At 49.7% G+C, this 14,796-nt stretch overlaps 1 protein-coding gene and 1 long non-coding RNA gene across 3 annotated transcripts in view; one reads left to right on the forward strand and one right to left on the reverse strand.

Moving 5' to 3' along the window:
- LOC308460688 overlaps positions 1–14,796 on the reverse strand; it is a 91,290-nt gene that overhangs the window by 53,941 nt on the left and 22,553 nt on the right. The gene's annotated exons all lie outside the window — the stretch shown is intronic.
- Positions 284–14,742, forward strand: RUVBL2 (RuvB like AAA ATPase 2). Of its 2 annotated transcripts, XM_080978742.1 has the most exons (16): positions 284–436; positions 2,138–2,186; positions 3,019–3,074; positions 3,784–3,925; positions 4,748–4,877; positions 5,322–5,388; positions 5,523–5,629; positions 7,074–7,167; positions 7,711–7,834; positions 8,609–8,703; positions 8,827–8,945; positions 10,129–10,248; positions 10,401–10,530; positions 11,678–11,792; positions 13,960–14,000; positions 14,628–14,742. In XM_080978742.1, the coding sequence occupies exons 1-15, from the start codon at positions 422–424 to the stop codon at positions 13,983–13,985; spliced, it is 1,389 nt and encodes a 462-aa protein (XP_080834868.1). In that variant the 5' UTR covers positions 284–421; the 3' UTR covers positions 13,986–14,000; positions 14,628–14,742. The 2 variants fall into 2 exon arrangements, with proteins under 2 accessions (XP_080834868.1, XP_080834869.1); XM_080978743.1 differs by lacking the exon at positions 13,960–14,000.

The following is a 14,796-nucleotide window of genomic DNA, read 5'->3' on the forward strand; positions in this document are numbered from 1 at the left end:
CATTAGTATTAAATTACAACATTAGTCTCTAGTAGTCTCTAGAGACAGGCGGACGCCAAGCAAAAAAAAATAAAAATAAACAGTGATCTGTGAACCTGTATGAGGTGATGGCGAGAACGTTTAAAATCTTCCTTCAAAACCTTCCCCCTCTCCCAAGTTTCGGACTACAACTCCCATCAGCCCCAGCGCGGCTGCGGGAGCCTCATAATCCGTCGGGAAGGCTGTCGTTAAGGGCCCCTCTATAGGGAGGAATGAGCTGGAGGACCGGGGCGACAATAGAGATCAGCTAGAGCGGCACCCTCCGTAAGGACCGCTTCCTGTTTCCGGCTTCAGCTCCCGGGCTGCTGAAGCTGTTGGGGCGGGCGGAGCGGGCTGGTGCTTAGAGACGGCGCGAGACTGAAGCAGGAGCAGCAGCAGCAGCATGGCAACCGCCGCGGTGAGCGACAAGCCTCTTTCCCTTCCAGGAAAGAGACCCGGATTAATCGCAACTTTTTTGGGTGGGGAGGAAGGAGGGTCCGGGGCGCCCCCCTGCCCTCCGTTTGCCTCCGTGCGTCGCCCTAGGGCTGCCCCCGGAGCCTCACCGGCCCCATCTGAGGGGAGTGGGGGTGGGGAATCTCCTCAGAAGTTTGTGCGACTCCCGACCGCAACCTGGGACAGCTCAATTTGTCAGAACAGGAGACTCTGAATTTCAGGGTCGCGAGTTCGAGTCCCACGTGGGGGGCAAAAAATGGTCCTGGCTTTGCAGGGGGTCGGGTCAGATGACCTTCGTGGTCCCTCCCAACCCCTACAATGCTGTGGTGATTCCCATCAGCCCCGGCCCCCCATGGCCAGCAGTCAGGGATGATTCAAGTTGCAAGAAAGGAGATACCGACTAAACATGAGGAAGAACTTTCCGACAGTGGAATGGAGTCTGCCTTGGGAGGTCATGGGCTCTCCTTCCTTGGAGGTTTTAAAGCAGAGGTTGGATGGCCGCCTGTCATGAATGCTTTAGCTGAGATTCCTGCATTGTAGGGGGGGGTGGACTGGATGACCCCTGGGGTCCCTTCTAAATCTATAATTCTATGATGGGCATAGTCCAGCGAGAACCGGAGGGCCACAGGTTTCATCCCCACCCCTTACTGAAGACAGATACATCCATCTCATGCGTTTTCAAATCCGGATTTTTCTCCAACGAGCTCCAGCTGGGATAAAATTCTAGAGTTGAAAGCCACCCCAAATGGTCACCTAGACCAACCCCTGGCAATGCAGGAATTTCAACTAAAGCGTCCATGTCATTCGGCGGAGGGAGCCTGTTCCACTGTGGGATAGTCCTTGCTGTCAAGAAAGCTCCCTGTGTAGTGTAGCGATAAAAGTGCAAAGCTAAGCAGGATCTAGTATGGCTTCAAATTGGATTGGGGCCTGCTTGTTGGGATTCCTGCCTTGCAAGTGGTTGGGGATCCCATCCAACTCTACAGTTCAGTGATTCTCAGAAAATTCTTCCTGGTGTACAGTATAGTCAGAATCTCCTTTCTTGTGACTTGAAGCCATTGATTTGGTTCCTGCCCTCAAGAGCAGGAGGAAACAAGCTTGTTCCACCTTCTATGTGACAGCCCTTTAGATATTGGAAGCTGGTTATACTATCTCCCTTCAGTCTCCTCTTATCCATGGTTAACTTTCATTTCCCTGCATCAGTTAATTTGAGACTGGTTGTCGTTAGTGAATTTCAAGGCTGAGCTGGGTGGTGATGGTCATTGAATGGCTGAGTAAGGGGTTTTCTGTCACGCCAACCACTGCACCCCTCTTAAGGACACCACATGGGCTCTCATATAAGCTTTGCAGATATAGCCTGCAAACATTTACGTTTTGTGGTTTTACCTTGTAAACCTTGAGGGCCCAGTCAAGGAAAAAGGCAAGGTTTTCTCTCCTCCATCTTTGTCATCCTTCTTTGCCCTTTCTATATCCATCACTTGATTGTTTCAGAAACTGGGTATTCAGTAGTTGTGGAAAGTCACATCCAAATACGTGAAAGGATTTAGAATGCTTGTGTTTAGAATGCTTTGTGGTGATGAGGTATGAAATGTAGTGTAACTCTTCCTCCGAAACATGTCCACTGATACCTGGATTTTGGCAGGCCTCATTAAATCATTTTCTCTTTCAGGCTACCAAGGTCCCTGAAGTTCGGGATGTCACCCGGATTGAACGGATTGGTGAGTTTCCATTGCTCCTTGACCTGGGATTGTCTCCCATTTTTGCCTGGCGTTCCAATTTATTATATCTCTCTTCAGGTATTTGTCTAAACACATGGGGGTTAAAAGTGTATAAAGAACTGGGGGCATGCACATGAAAGGGACTTTGCATGCCTGACCAAACATGCTGAGGAGCCTTTGTGCATTTGGGAACTCTGTGTTATTTGAATTCTAAATTGCACAAGAATGCATGTTCAGTTGAATGTGCATAGGTGCTCCTGGGCTCAGTGGACAGGCACTGCCATGCCAATGGACATTGGGGCAGGTCTTCCATCACTGTACACTTTTAACCTTTGGATGGCATCTTGTACACCTCCTTCCGGCAGCCAACTGGCAGCCAAGCTGGTGCCAAATGTATTGCTCTGCTTGCTTTTGGACCACATCAGTGAGGCTGAGAAAGGGGTCATGTCATCTGGGCAGCCCAGGACCTCCATGCACACTGTTTGCGCCCTGGAGAGGTCACTCTGGTGCTGTTAACGCAGCAAAAACAATGCGGGAGGCAGCAATACGAGTTACCAGTCTCTGCAGTCACAGCAGGCGCTGTGATTCTCCAGTGGTTTGACTTCACCCCTGGAGACACACTCCATTATCTCTTGAGACAGACAGATGACAACCGAAAGAGTTGAAGCAAATGCCTGAATAGGACTTGTCAAGTTCCTCAGTGAAGATTATGTTGCTTTCTCAATGGAAGTAAATGCTTTAAAAAAGCATATTTGATCAAGGGGCAGGACAAGGACAGATGGGTTTCTGGGTCACTGACCATCTAATAATAGTCTACATGTCTCTCACACAGGTGCCCACTCCCACATTAGAGGACTTGGCTTAGATGATACGTTGGAACCCAGACAGGTACCTGGAAAAAGAGCTTTCAGAGAGTTGCTAGATTGGTGTGGGTGGGTGGGTGATTGGTAAAATCTAATCAAATAGAAAGTGGAATACTAGGAGCTTTCAGAATATATAATAACAGATGAGTGGTACAGAGGTTGTTTATGCATTGTGGATGTAGAGGCACTTGTTTCTGGGGCCACATATGTAGTATGATCATGTTTTTTCTATGCACATAACTTTGAAAGTGCTAAAGCTTCCTGGGTTTTAACGCTGACGTGCTCACCTTGCTCTGCCTCTGGTTATCTTTGTCCAGCCAATTGCAGTGGAAAGTAAGGGATTTGCCAACATCATAAAAAATATAGATTAGCCCCTTTCCCACCATTTTTCATTCAAGAGGGGGATGGGAGTGGGTTGCTGGAGGGTAATGAAACGGTGAATGCAAGTGATTTGAATGAAAGCTATAGGTGTTGCCATTGGGATCATAAGCCTTTATGTAGCTTTTTAATGTTTGTGGGTGCATTCATGGATTTACAGGGGGCAGGGTGAAATAAAAAGGAATAAATAAGGGATAGTACAGAGTGGGAATGAGGAGGAAGGTAGGGTGCTGTGTATGTGTTTGAGAGGAATACGGATCTGTGATTGTGCAAACAAGGGAATAAATGAAGTGTGGGGCCTTTTGGTTTTCCTGTTCCTTCACTGCTTTCTCTCCCTCTCCCCACCACCTGGCTAGGTGTCCCAGGGCATGGTAGGACAACTAGCTGCCCGTCGAGCTGCTGGTGTGATCTTGGAGATGATCAAGGAGGGGAAGATTGCTGGTCGGGCCGTCCTGATCGCTGGCCAACCAGGCACGGGAAAGACCGCCATTGCTATGGGTAAGGTCCAGACACAAAAACTACTTCTGCTGACACTTGAAGTAGGGATAGTGCCAGAGGCAGCATTATTATCTATTTACAATGGAGTGGAAGGTTCACAGGCTATGAAGGACTTGTTCACAAATTTATTGACAGCTGCACAAATTATTATACAGTGGTACCTCTAGTTACAGACTCGATGTGTTCCGGGGTGCTGTTCGCATCCCGAAAAGTCTGCAAGTAGAGTACCACTTCTGCGCATGCACATGGTGCAATAGAGTGCTTTGCACATGTGCGAGACGCTCAGAGCGCTTCTGCGCATGCACGTATGGTGAAACCCAGGAGTATACACTTCCGGATTTGCTGCATTTGTATCCTGAAAAAACACAACCAGAGACTGATGTAACAAGGTACGACTGTAGCCAGGAAGTGGAAGGGGCAAGCAGAATATAAAATGGAAGAATGGTATAAAGAGGTGTGGGATATAGCTATTAATGATAAATTAACATGTGCCATTAAGTTAAGACAGGGAATATGCAGAAATGATTTTGAGGATATATGGAAGGCGTTTGTAGAATTTGTACTGTTAAAAACGGAAAGGGGTCAAATCATCGCAAGAGGTGTTGAAATTTTGGGAGGTTGGATAGTTACAATGGAATGGTCTCGGGGGTGGGGTGCATATTTTTATTCTTATTTATTTATGAATCCTACTTTGTCAAAATGTTTTTTAACGTGTAAAAGAACGTATAAAATGTAAATAAATGTATAAAATATAAATAAAAGAATGAAAAAAAGAGAAAGAAGTCATGTGTTGTAAAACCAAGCTGCCATTTCTTCTCTCAGGAATGGCGCAGGCCCTGGGCCTTGATACCCCTTTCACAGCCATTGCTGGCAGCGAGATCTTCTCCTTGGAGATGAGCAAGACTGAGGCGCTGACTCAAGCCTTCCGGCGCTCCATTGGCGTCCGTATCAAGTGAGGAGCAGCTGGGAGGTCTTTTGTTCTCTGGGGGTGGCTTGGGAGTTTAAAACAGGACGTTGAGGGTGGGCACTGGAGGATTCAAACAGAAGTGAGGGGAGTCAACAAGGAGGATTCTAGGAAACTTTGAAAAAACTTGTTGAGCATGAGAGCTGGGCAGCAACATGTTTGGTGGTTGGTTTTGGCTTTTGTAGCATTCTGCACGGTGCATTTAATGCCACCTTAGCTGCTAATGGAATAAAATAGGTCTTCAGAAAATAAACTAGAAGCCAGTGTCTTAAATTCTCTGGCTGGAGAGTGGCGCACACAGCAAAGCAAGGCCTGTTGGATTCCTCAGCTGCCTCTGAAATTATATTTCCAGCTCTTTTTGATGAAAGTGTGGTACTCTGCAGTCCACCCTCTTTGCCTGCTGAGATCAGTTTTATCCCCTTATTCTTGCAGGGAGGAAACAGAAATCATTGAAGGTGAAGTGGTTGAGATCCAAATAGATCGCCCAGCGACTGGCACTGTGAGTTGAGGCTGGAGTATAATACAGGGATGGCAGGCTAGCTATTACCCAGTAATGGCAGCACTGCACACAGCAGCCCATTTATCAAGGTAACAAGCGCTGGAGGGATGTTGACTGTCTCCTTCTCATTGCAGGGTGCTAAGGTGGGGAAGCTGACACTGAAGACAACCGAAATGGAGACCATCTATGACTTGGGCACCAAGATGATTGAGTCCCTGACCAAGGAGAAAGTACAGGCTGGGTGAGCCAGGGCCGGGCATGAAGGTGGGGCAGAGGTGTGAAGGGAGAGCCAGTGGGGAAGGGCACAGAGAGTTAGGGTTCCTGAGCTGTCCGGTATCTGTGAAGGAAGTCAGGATTGCTGGTTTCTGTGGACAACAGGGAAGCACACTCGAGTGACAAATCGAAGCAGGAAAGGATGGGGTGGGGAATGTCTAACATTGAAGGACTGATAAAGGTGAACACAGTTCGTGAATAGCACAGAGGAGTATTTAATACATTACCTGGAGATGAGAGGACATGGCTTGGGAAGGCCTGAAGTTCAGCCATCTTTATACTTTGCCCCTACAGGCCCACATAAATTAATAATAATAGTAAGGTAAAAAGGTAAAGGACCCCTGTACGGTTAAGTCCAGTCAAAGGCGACTGTGGGGTTGCGGCACTCATCTCGCTTTCAGGCCGAGGGAGCCGGCGTTTATCCAACATTCAGCTTTCCGGGTCATGTGGCCAGCATGACTAAACCGCTTCTGGCGCAACGGGACACCGTGATGGAAACCAGAGCGCACGGAAACGCCGTTTACCTTCCCGCCACAGTGGTATCTAATTATCTACTTGTATAGGTGTGCTTTGGAACTGCTAGGTTGGCAGGAGCTGGGACAGAGCAACGGGAGCTCAACCCGTCACAGGGATTCGAACCGCCGACCTTCCGATCGGCAAGCCCAAGTGGCTTAATGGTTTAGACCACAGTGCGGCCCGCGTCTAATAATAAAAATAATAATATCCTGCCCATCTGACTTGGTTGCCCCAGCCACTCTGGGTGGCTTCCAACATATATAAAAACATAAAACATTACACATTAAAAGGCTTCCGTATACAGGGCTGCTTCTAAATGTCTTCTAAAGCTGCTGACTCTTACAGAACAAACAGACAGTATGTGTATCCCTCCTTACATGAGAAGATTGACTCAGAATCATTAATGTCAGAGGTCCACAAATTACAGCTAGGTTTGGCAGCCAAGCATTCATTTACACTTGCCGGCTGCAATGTCCGATCCCACCCTGATAGTGCAGCAACGTTACATGAATTTAGCAAGAAGGATATTGTCTGATGAAGTTATGCAGCTCAGGCTTGAACAGAGTGACTAGCTCAGCTTCCTCTGGCTCCACACCTTTTGAATTTCCCCTAACTGAGGATCCTCCTTAGCGCTGCATTTTCTCCCCAGAGAAATTGAAGGTTAGTTATTGAAGGTTAGTGTAGGTTAGGCTTCTTGCCACCCATAACCATGAATGGAAAGAAATACAGCCTACCCTACAGCGCTCTTCAACTCGTGCATCAGTTTTGAGGAGAGAAGATAAATTAACTTGCCCTCCTGAGGCGATGGCAGGTGGGTCCTTTGCAAGGTGTCTTCCACCCAGAGCCAAAAGGCGGGGCTCAGTCCTCATATTTCCTCCTTCTTTTTGTGTCCGCAGGGATGTCATTACCATTGACAAAGCCACGGGGAAGATCACCAAACTAGGACGCTCCTTTACCCGGGCAAGGGACTACGATGCTATGGGTTCGCAGGTATTTGCAGTGGGGGGTGAGAAGTGCAAATTGATGTGAGGTGATGGGAGATCCCAAGGCTCCGTTGATGGTGGCTGCCTGTGAGGGGTGACCTTTGCATGCTGTAGTTAGATGCCATAGCTCAGTGGAGCACCTGCTTCGCACACAGAAAGTGCCCAGCTCATTCCCCAACATCTCCAGGTCAAAGGATCTCGGGGAGATGGGCCTGAAACCCTAGGGCAGGGATGAGGAACCTGTGGTCCTCCAGATGTTCTTAGACTACAACTCCCATCATCCTTTACCATCTGCCATGCTGGCTAGGGCCAATGCAAGTTGTAGTCCAGTAACATCCCGAGGCCCACAGGTTACCCATCCCTTCCTTAAGAGAGTTGCGGGCTGTTAGAGCAGATAGATGGACCCACAGTTTAATTTCACGTAAGTTAGCTTTGTATGTCTTTGTCTTGCAAGAGTTTCCTGCCCCTGGGCTCGAGCATGAATGGGCTTGGGTGCCAGGCACGAGAAGCATTCAGGTCTTCCAACTGCCTATATTATTCCCTGTCCCAGACCAAGTTTGTCCAGTGCCCTGACGGGGAGCTGCAGAAGCGCAAGGAGGTGGTGCACACAGTCTCGCTGCACGAAATTGATGTCATCAACAGCCGCACACAGGGCTTCCTCGCACTCTTCTCTGGTATGACGATATGGATGAACTGGAGGGAGTGGGGTGGAAGTAGTTCATTGGAAACCTGGAGTTGGAGCATGGGTAGGCAAACTAAGGCCCAGGGGCCGGATCCGGTCCAACCGCCTTCTAAATACGGCTCATGGACGGTCCGGGAATCAGTGTGTTTTTAAATGAGTAGAATGTGTCCTTTAATTTAAAATGCATCTCTGGGTTATTTGTGGGGCATAGGAATTCGTTCATTCCCCCCCCCCATATAGTCTGGCCCCCCACAAGTTCTGAGGGACAGTGGACCGGCCCCCTGCTGAAAACGTTTCCTGACCCCTTACTTGGAGGGTTTTGCAGAAATTTAGGCTGCTGCATCATTGTATCTGGACTGGGAGTGGCCGCCGAGAGCACATAACACCAGTCCTGAAAGGCCTACATTGGCTCCCAGTACGTTTCCGAGCACAATTCAAAGTGCTGGTGCTGACCTTTAAAGCCCTAAACGGCTTCGGCCCAGTATACCTGAAGGAGTGTCTCCACCCCCATCGTTCAGCCCGGACACTGAGGTCCAGCTCTGAGGGCCTTCTGGCGGTTCCCTCCCTGCGAGAAGTGAGGTTAGAGGGAACCAGGCAGAAGGCCTTCTCAGTAGTGGCGCCTGCCCTGTGGAACACCCTTCCATCAGATGTCAAGGAAATAATCAACTATCTGACTTTTAGAAGACATCTGAAGGCAGCCTTGTTTTTGAAGAAGCAGCTCTTCATGCCTCTTCCTTCCCCTCCCTCATCTTGTGTATGCTCCCAGGTGACACAGGGGAGATAAAATCCGAGGTGCGAGAGCAGATCAACGCCAAGGTCGCCGAGTGGCGAGAGGAGGGCAAGGCCGAGGTGATCCCAGGGGTGAGTCCTGTTTTAGAGCGCGTGTTGTACCCTCCGCTGCTCTCTTCCGTGCTTTCCTCTCGTTTGAGTGTTTTGCTGGTGGCCAATGCCATTCTCCTCCTTTTTCTCCCATTTCCCTTCCAGGTATTGTTCATTGACGAGGTCCACATGCTGGACATTGAGTGCTTCTCCTTCCTGAACCGGGCCCTGGAGAGTGACATGGCACCTGTCCTCATCATGGCTACCAATCGAGGCATCACCAGGTTGGCAGAGTTCACCGTGGGGTGGGGCATGGCACCATATCACCGGGCAGTCGGGCACTGGCCGTGGTGGCGTTTTGGCAGCTGACTAGTTGCTGATCAGAATCCCATTTCTCAGTGACCCGGGCAATGACGTAATTCTTCCATGCCTCCTGTAGCTAACTCTGCACCTGCCATGAGGCAGAGCACACAAGCTGGGCAGAACACCGAAACCTCTTTTTTTGCTTCTGAAAATCATAGCCAGGTCCTTATTCACTGGCTGAGGCTCCTAAGCCGGGCTAGAGATGGGCTTTTTCTCTGCAGCCAAGAAGGCAGGGTGGTGGTAGACAAGGGCACAGTGGGAGGAAGCCTTGTGGTTGGGATGGGGAGACTGTGAGCGACATCTGCAGAGGCACCGGCACCCCACTTCTAGAGGGGAGGTGATGGAGACGCCAGCCATCGCTGATGAAGTCACAACTAGATTGCCGGAAAGCTGTTGGTATTAAGTAAGTGGCTTTTGAAGGCATGGCTCTACAACGCTGGACTGAATGCAGCAGCGATATGGAGGACCTGTCCCTGCATACAGGGAGAGGCTGGGAGGAGTATGCCTGCTGCCTAGAGGAGATTCCTTGCCTCCAGGTGTCGTGGAATGGTCTGAATCAGAGGATTGGGGAATGCATTCTCAGGCGTATAAGCTCCTCTTTGAAGAGGAGGAGGGGAAGAGGGAAGATTCCCCCCCCCCCCCGTTTCCAGCGGTTTCAGGAGCAGAGAGAGACAGACACTGAGCAGCTTCAACAGGAGTTGCGTAGTTATGAGATAATGGAGAGAGAAACAAGGGAGGGAACAGCCAGCAGAGACGTCATTAGAGAGTGTGGGGGACCCTCCCTCCCCAAGAACTAGGTAGTCCGTCCGTATTAGAGAACAAAGAATGCAGAGGAGGAGGAACTTTCTGTTGGCGCCCCAGATGTTGCAGGAGATGGAAGGGGGAGGATTTAGAGTAGCCAACTGCTCTCCTTGTGGAGAGATGTGTATTTTTGCTCGCAATCAGATGACTGAATAAAAAGGACTATAAAATATAAACTGCTCATTAATTCTTGTCTGTGAAGTTACCAAAGAGAGGGGAGGACTCTCCACGCCTGACACCAGGCTGGCAGGAACAGAGGTCCTTCAGCCGCCTCTCATTCTGGGTCTGTCCTCTCTGATGCAGGATTCGTGGCACCAACTACCAGAGCCCCCACGGCATCCCCATTGACCTCCTGGACCGCATGCTCATCATCTCGACCTCCCCTTACAGTGACAAGGAGACCAAGCAGATCCTTAAAATCCGGTGAGCAAGAGGGAGCTTGAGGGCGCAGCAGTTCCTGCCTCAAAGGGATGCTTCCATCCTGCCCGTTTTACCGCATCACAGTTTTGCTGTTCCGGCGTCTCGCCCTGCACTGTGGAAGCTTTCCTTATTCTGAGCTGGAATATCTCTTGCAGGTGTGAGGAGGAGGATGTCGAGATGAACGAAGATGCCTACACTGTGCTGACGCGCATCGGCTTGGAGACCTCCCTGCGCTATGCCATCCAGCTCATCACAGCCGCCAGCTTGGTGTGTCGCAAGCGGAAGGTGAGCTCTGGCACTATGTAGAGTCCGGGGACTTCCAGCGGGGCAGCACCATTCCAGTGCTGCCATTCTTCAAAAGGCCAATAAATCCTTACTTTTTCTCCCTCTCTTCTCAGCCTGACCCGCAGCTTGCAAAAACACCCTACTTGTGCCCGTGTGTGTGTGTGTGCATATCATGAGCTTCATTTTCCATAAATAATAATAATTATTATTTATTACTTATACTCCACCCATCTGGCCGGGCCTCCCCAGCCACTCTGGGCGGCTCCCAACAGAATATTAAAAACATATTAAAACATCATACATTAAAAACTTCCCTAAACAGGGCTGCAATCAGATGTCTTCTAAAAGTCAGATAGTGGTTTATTTCCTTGACATCTGATGGGAGGGCGTTCCACAGGGCGGGCGCCACTACCAAGAAGGCCCTCTGCCTGGTTCCCTGTAGCTTCACTTCTCACAGTGAGGGAACCGCCGGAAGGTCCTCGGAGCTGGACCTCGGTGTCCGGGCTGAACGATGGGGGTGGAGACGTTCCTTCAGGCGGGCCAAATGAATGTCTTTATTTTAAAAAGGTCTGTCCCATCCTTCTAGTGCCTGTGTGCTATGCTTAGAACCATTTAAAATCCCCACTTAAAAAGCAATTGGAAGCAGAGGAGCACAGATTACCAAGTGCATCTTCTCCTGGATTGGAGTTGGGAGCAAGAATGTTTTGGTGCCGTTAGGGCAGCATTTGCCAACGTGGCTCCCTCCTGATGTCTTGGACTGCCAACTCCCATGATGGGAGGTGTGTTGGGAGCTTAGAGCAGGCATAGGCAAACTTCGGCCCTCCAGATTTTTGGGACTACAATTCCCATAATCCCTGTCCACTGGTCCTGTTAGCTAGGGATGATGGGAATTGTAGTCCCAAACATCTGGAGGGCCGAAGTTTGCCTATGCCTGGCTTAGAGAGTCAGTGGGATCTCTTTATCAAGATCCCTAAGCTCTTGGAGAAGAGTTGAGGGGGGGGGAGCGTTTGGAAGCCCAGAGTAGTTCTCAGTTTTCATTTCCAGGACTAGTTGGATGGAGTTGTCTGGAGTGGTGAAACTGTGCTGGAGTTTGTGTTGTGCTCTTCTCCTGCTGGGAGCCCTGACCTCTCTCCCTCCCCATTCACAGGGCACAGAGGTTCAGGTGGACGACATCAAGCGCGTGTACTCGCTGTTCCTGGACGAGTCACGCTCCACTCAGTACATGAAAGAGTACCAGGATGCCTTCATGTTCAATGAACTCAGTGAGTAACAATTTGAGGCGAAGGGATGTGTGGGTTGAAAACCTCCTCCAGCCGGGGGCTGGGCCTAGCCATCCTCGCTAGAGCTTTTGAAGTGTATGTAGGACTTTCGCAGCAGAAAAACGCAGGAGGCACCTGGAAGAAATGGAGAGCTCTGCTTTGGTCAAGGCCAGTAAAGGACAAGAACAGAGCAGTTGAATTCCTTTAGATCCGTTTGGGGAACTTCAAGCCCAGGGCCAAATAAAGAAGCCCTCTCTATCTGACGGGAGCCGGGAGCAGGTCAGCAATAACTCACAAGGTGTCAGTGAAGTTAACAGCAACTCTTCCCAGTAGGCCTTTCACCAATGAGGCAGCTGTAGAGACTCAAAGGTCCCTGCCTTCCCACAGCTCCCTAAGTCTCTTCCTCCTCCTGGGTCCTTCCCAAGCAACCTGAGACTTCTCCGCCTTCTCTGTCTCTGCTCCATCCTCTTCATCCCTCTTCAGGTTCTAGGAGACCAGGTGGAGGGGAGCTTGTCGCAGCACGAGGGGGAGACACCTTGGCTTCTTCACCAGCCTGCCATATATCTGCTTCTTGGCTCCCCATCCTCTCCTGCCTCCACTTGCTGCTTCTGGACTGCTCTCTGCCACAGACTCTCCCTACTCACTAAGCCGGGTTACCTCTTCAGCTTCCAACGCCTCCTCTTCCCAGTCTTCTCCAACCACTCATCATTGTCTCACCACCAGTCCCTGGGCTCTGAGCCTACTTCCCTTAGGGGTTCCCCAGCTGGTGCCTTCCACCACTCCTCTGCACCCAGCCACTCTATGACACTGACCCTCAGGAGTCTCCCAGGGCCAGGTCCTTCACAAGCCCTGCTTGTGATCACCTTCATCTAATAATAATAATAATAATAATAATAATAATAATAATAATAATTTGCTATTTATACCCTGCCCATCTGGCTGAGTTTCCCCAGCCACTCTGGGCGGCTCCTAATCGAGTGTTAAAAACAATACAGCATCAGACATTAAAAACTTCCCTAAACAGGGATGCCTTCAGATGTCTTTTAAAAATAAGATAGCTGCTTATTTCCTTGACATCTGATGGGAGGGCGTTTCACAGGGTGGGCACCACTACCGAGAAGGCCCTCTGCCTGGTTCCCTGTAACCTCACTTCTCGCAATGAGGGAACCGCCAGAAGGCCCTCAGAGCTGGACCTCAGTGTCTGGGCTGAACGATGGGGGTGGAGACGCTCCTTCAGGTATACAGGACCGAGGCCGTTTCGGGCTTTAAAGGTCAGCACCAACACTTTGAACTGTGCTTTTTTTTGCTTCACTTGAATACATTCTGCACCTGTGATATTGCCTCTTGCCTGACCAATTTCCCCTCTGGCTTTGACCACCAAGTGGTATGTGGCCCCCATAAGGTTGTGCTTCTCAGGCAGAAAAGCACTGCCGCCCCCTGATTTAGATCCTTGTTTTGAGGCGATCCTCAAATGCACATTCCGGTTTGTTAAGATGTAACTTCAAAATGCCTATTGCAGCGCTTCTGTCAAAAATGACAGGCATGGGTTGAGTCCTCTTCTTCCCCCACCCCCTTCCCAAAATGTTTGGGCAGACTTTTTAGTGTTGCTGCCTCTCGGTCAGCCAATAACGCAGTGCAGAGTGGAGAAAACTTCCCAGGCAAGTCTGACTTGAAAAAGCAGGCGAGGAAGCATACTTGACGTGGGAATGCTGTTCTTGGCAATGGGAAGCACTGAGCATATGATTCTGCCTTCAATCCATGCTGAGAAATCTTCAAAGGACGTCGAGCCCCAGTTGCAGCGTACGATGTCAATTCACAGGACGGGTTCAGTACTGCATCTGCAAATCCACTGAAAAGTCAAGTTGCACAACAGTAATGATGCTTCTCATAATTGACAGGGGGCAAGAATAAGCCTGGTTTTTGCTTTTTGTTCCGCGGTTATTGGTGCAGTGTTCATTGACCAATGTATGCTAATGGCTTGGGACCCAGAAAGTTGGTTCTTCTGGGGATGCGTGGTGATGACACTGGGCGACTTTCATAGGATCAGAATTACTAAGTACCTGTGGGGCGGGTAGAAGATAATCCTCAACTGTTTGATTGTTGTGCACTGCACAGGGTAGGCCTTCCTGCTCTTAATCCCCTCCTATTCCTCCCAATCCTCTGTCCTCAGTACCTGCAAGAGACGCATGCAAGTAGAAAAATAATGAAAGTGTGAGTAAAGCAGCGTTTGCTTTTAGTTTGAAAGCACGGAGGTCGCAGTGCAGCAGTTGCTCCCCCGGTAGCCTAGCGAGTAACCCAATTTGGGCAGGGGGTGGCAGAGAGATAGCAGGAACTTCCAAAAATTGTGGTGGTGCATTCCCTCCCCCCTGCATTTCAGTAGACTTCCCACCTGCTCTGGCAGCTTTGCAGTTGTACTTGCCCTTGAGAGCTTTCTGCTCCCTCTCCTTGCCCAGAGGTCCCCCATTTGTGCTCTACGGCTTTCTAGGCCAGAGTGGAGTGCCAAGCTAGCAGCACACAGTCAGCTACTGGGGAGGAGTTAACCATCCCACTCACGTGTTGACCACCTTGTGATCAATGCTATTAGCTGCCTTTGCCAGGAAGGCAGTTCAACCTACATCACGGGCATGCAGAGAGATTGTTTCAAGTCCTCTGGTACCTCTTCTGTGTGGGGTCTCTGTCAGCTTGAAAGCTTACAACTGGGGACTCTTAAAATTCACAAGTGGCAGGGATGATGTTCTTTGTTTTACGGAGGAAGACCTCTTTGAGATCCTCTTTTTTGGGGAGGCGGGGAGTGTGTTCTTCCATCTTGAACTCTTGCACCCGCTTTTTGTTTTCCAGAGGGAGAGACCATGGACACGTCTTGATGGGCGTCCTCCTAATACCTGCCTCAGGTTGTGCGTGTGAATGGATGTTCTTGTATTATTATTTTGTAAAATAAACCTTTTGGAGAATTCCTGCTGTGATTACAGTGGTAGGGCAAGCAGCAGCAGAATGAGGGGCAGTCTGG

This window comes from Podarcis pityusensis, assembly GCF_964106645.2.
Source record: "Podarcis pityusensis genome assembly, chromosome: 13".
NCBI classification, from domain to species: domain Eukaryota; kingdom Metazoa; phylum Chordata; class Lepidosauria; order Squamata; family Lacertidae; genus Podarcis; species Podarcis pityusensis.

What these genes read in the sequence shown, in the direction of transcription:
- RUVBL2 (XM_080978742.1), top strand. An exon ending in ATACGTTGGAACCCAGACAG is followed by an intron (nt 3,075 to 3,783) that starts GTACCTGGAAAA and finishes CCACCTGGCTAG; the next exon opens with GTGTCCCAGGGCATGGTAGG. An exon ending in AAAGACCGCCATTGCTATGG is followed by an intron (nt 3,926 to 4,747) that starts GTAAGGTCCAGA and finishes TTCTTCTCTCAG; the next exon opens with GAATGGCGCAGGCCCTGGGC.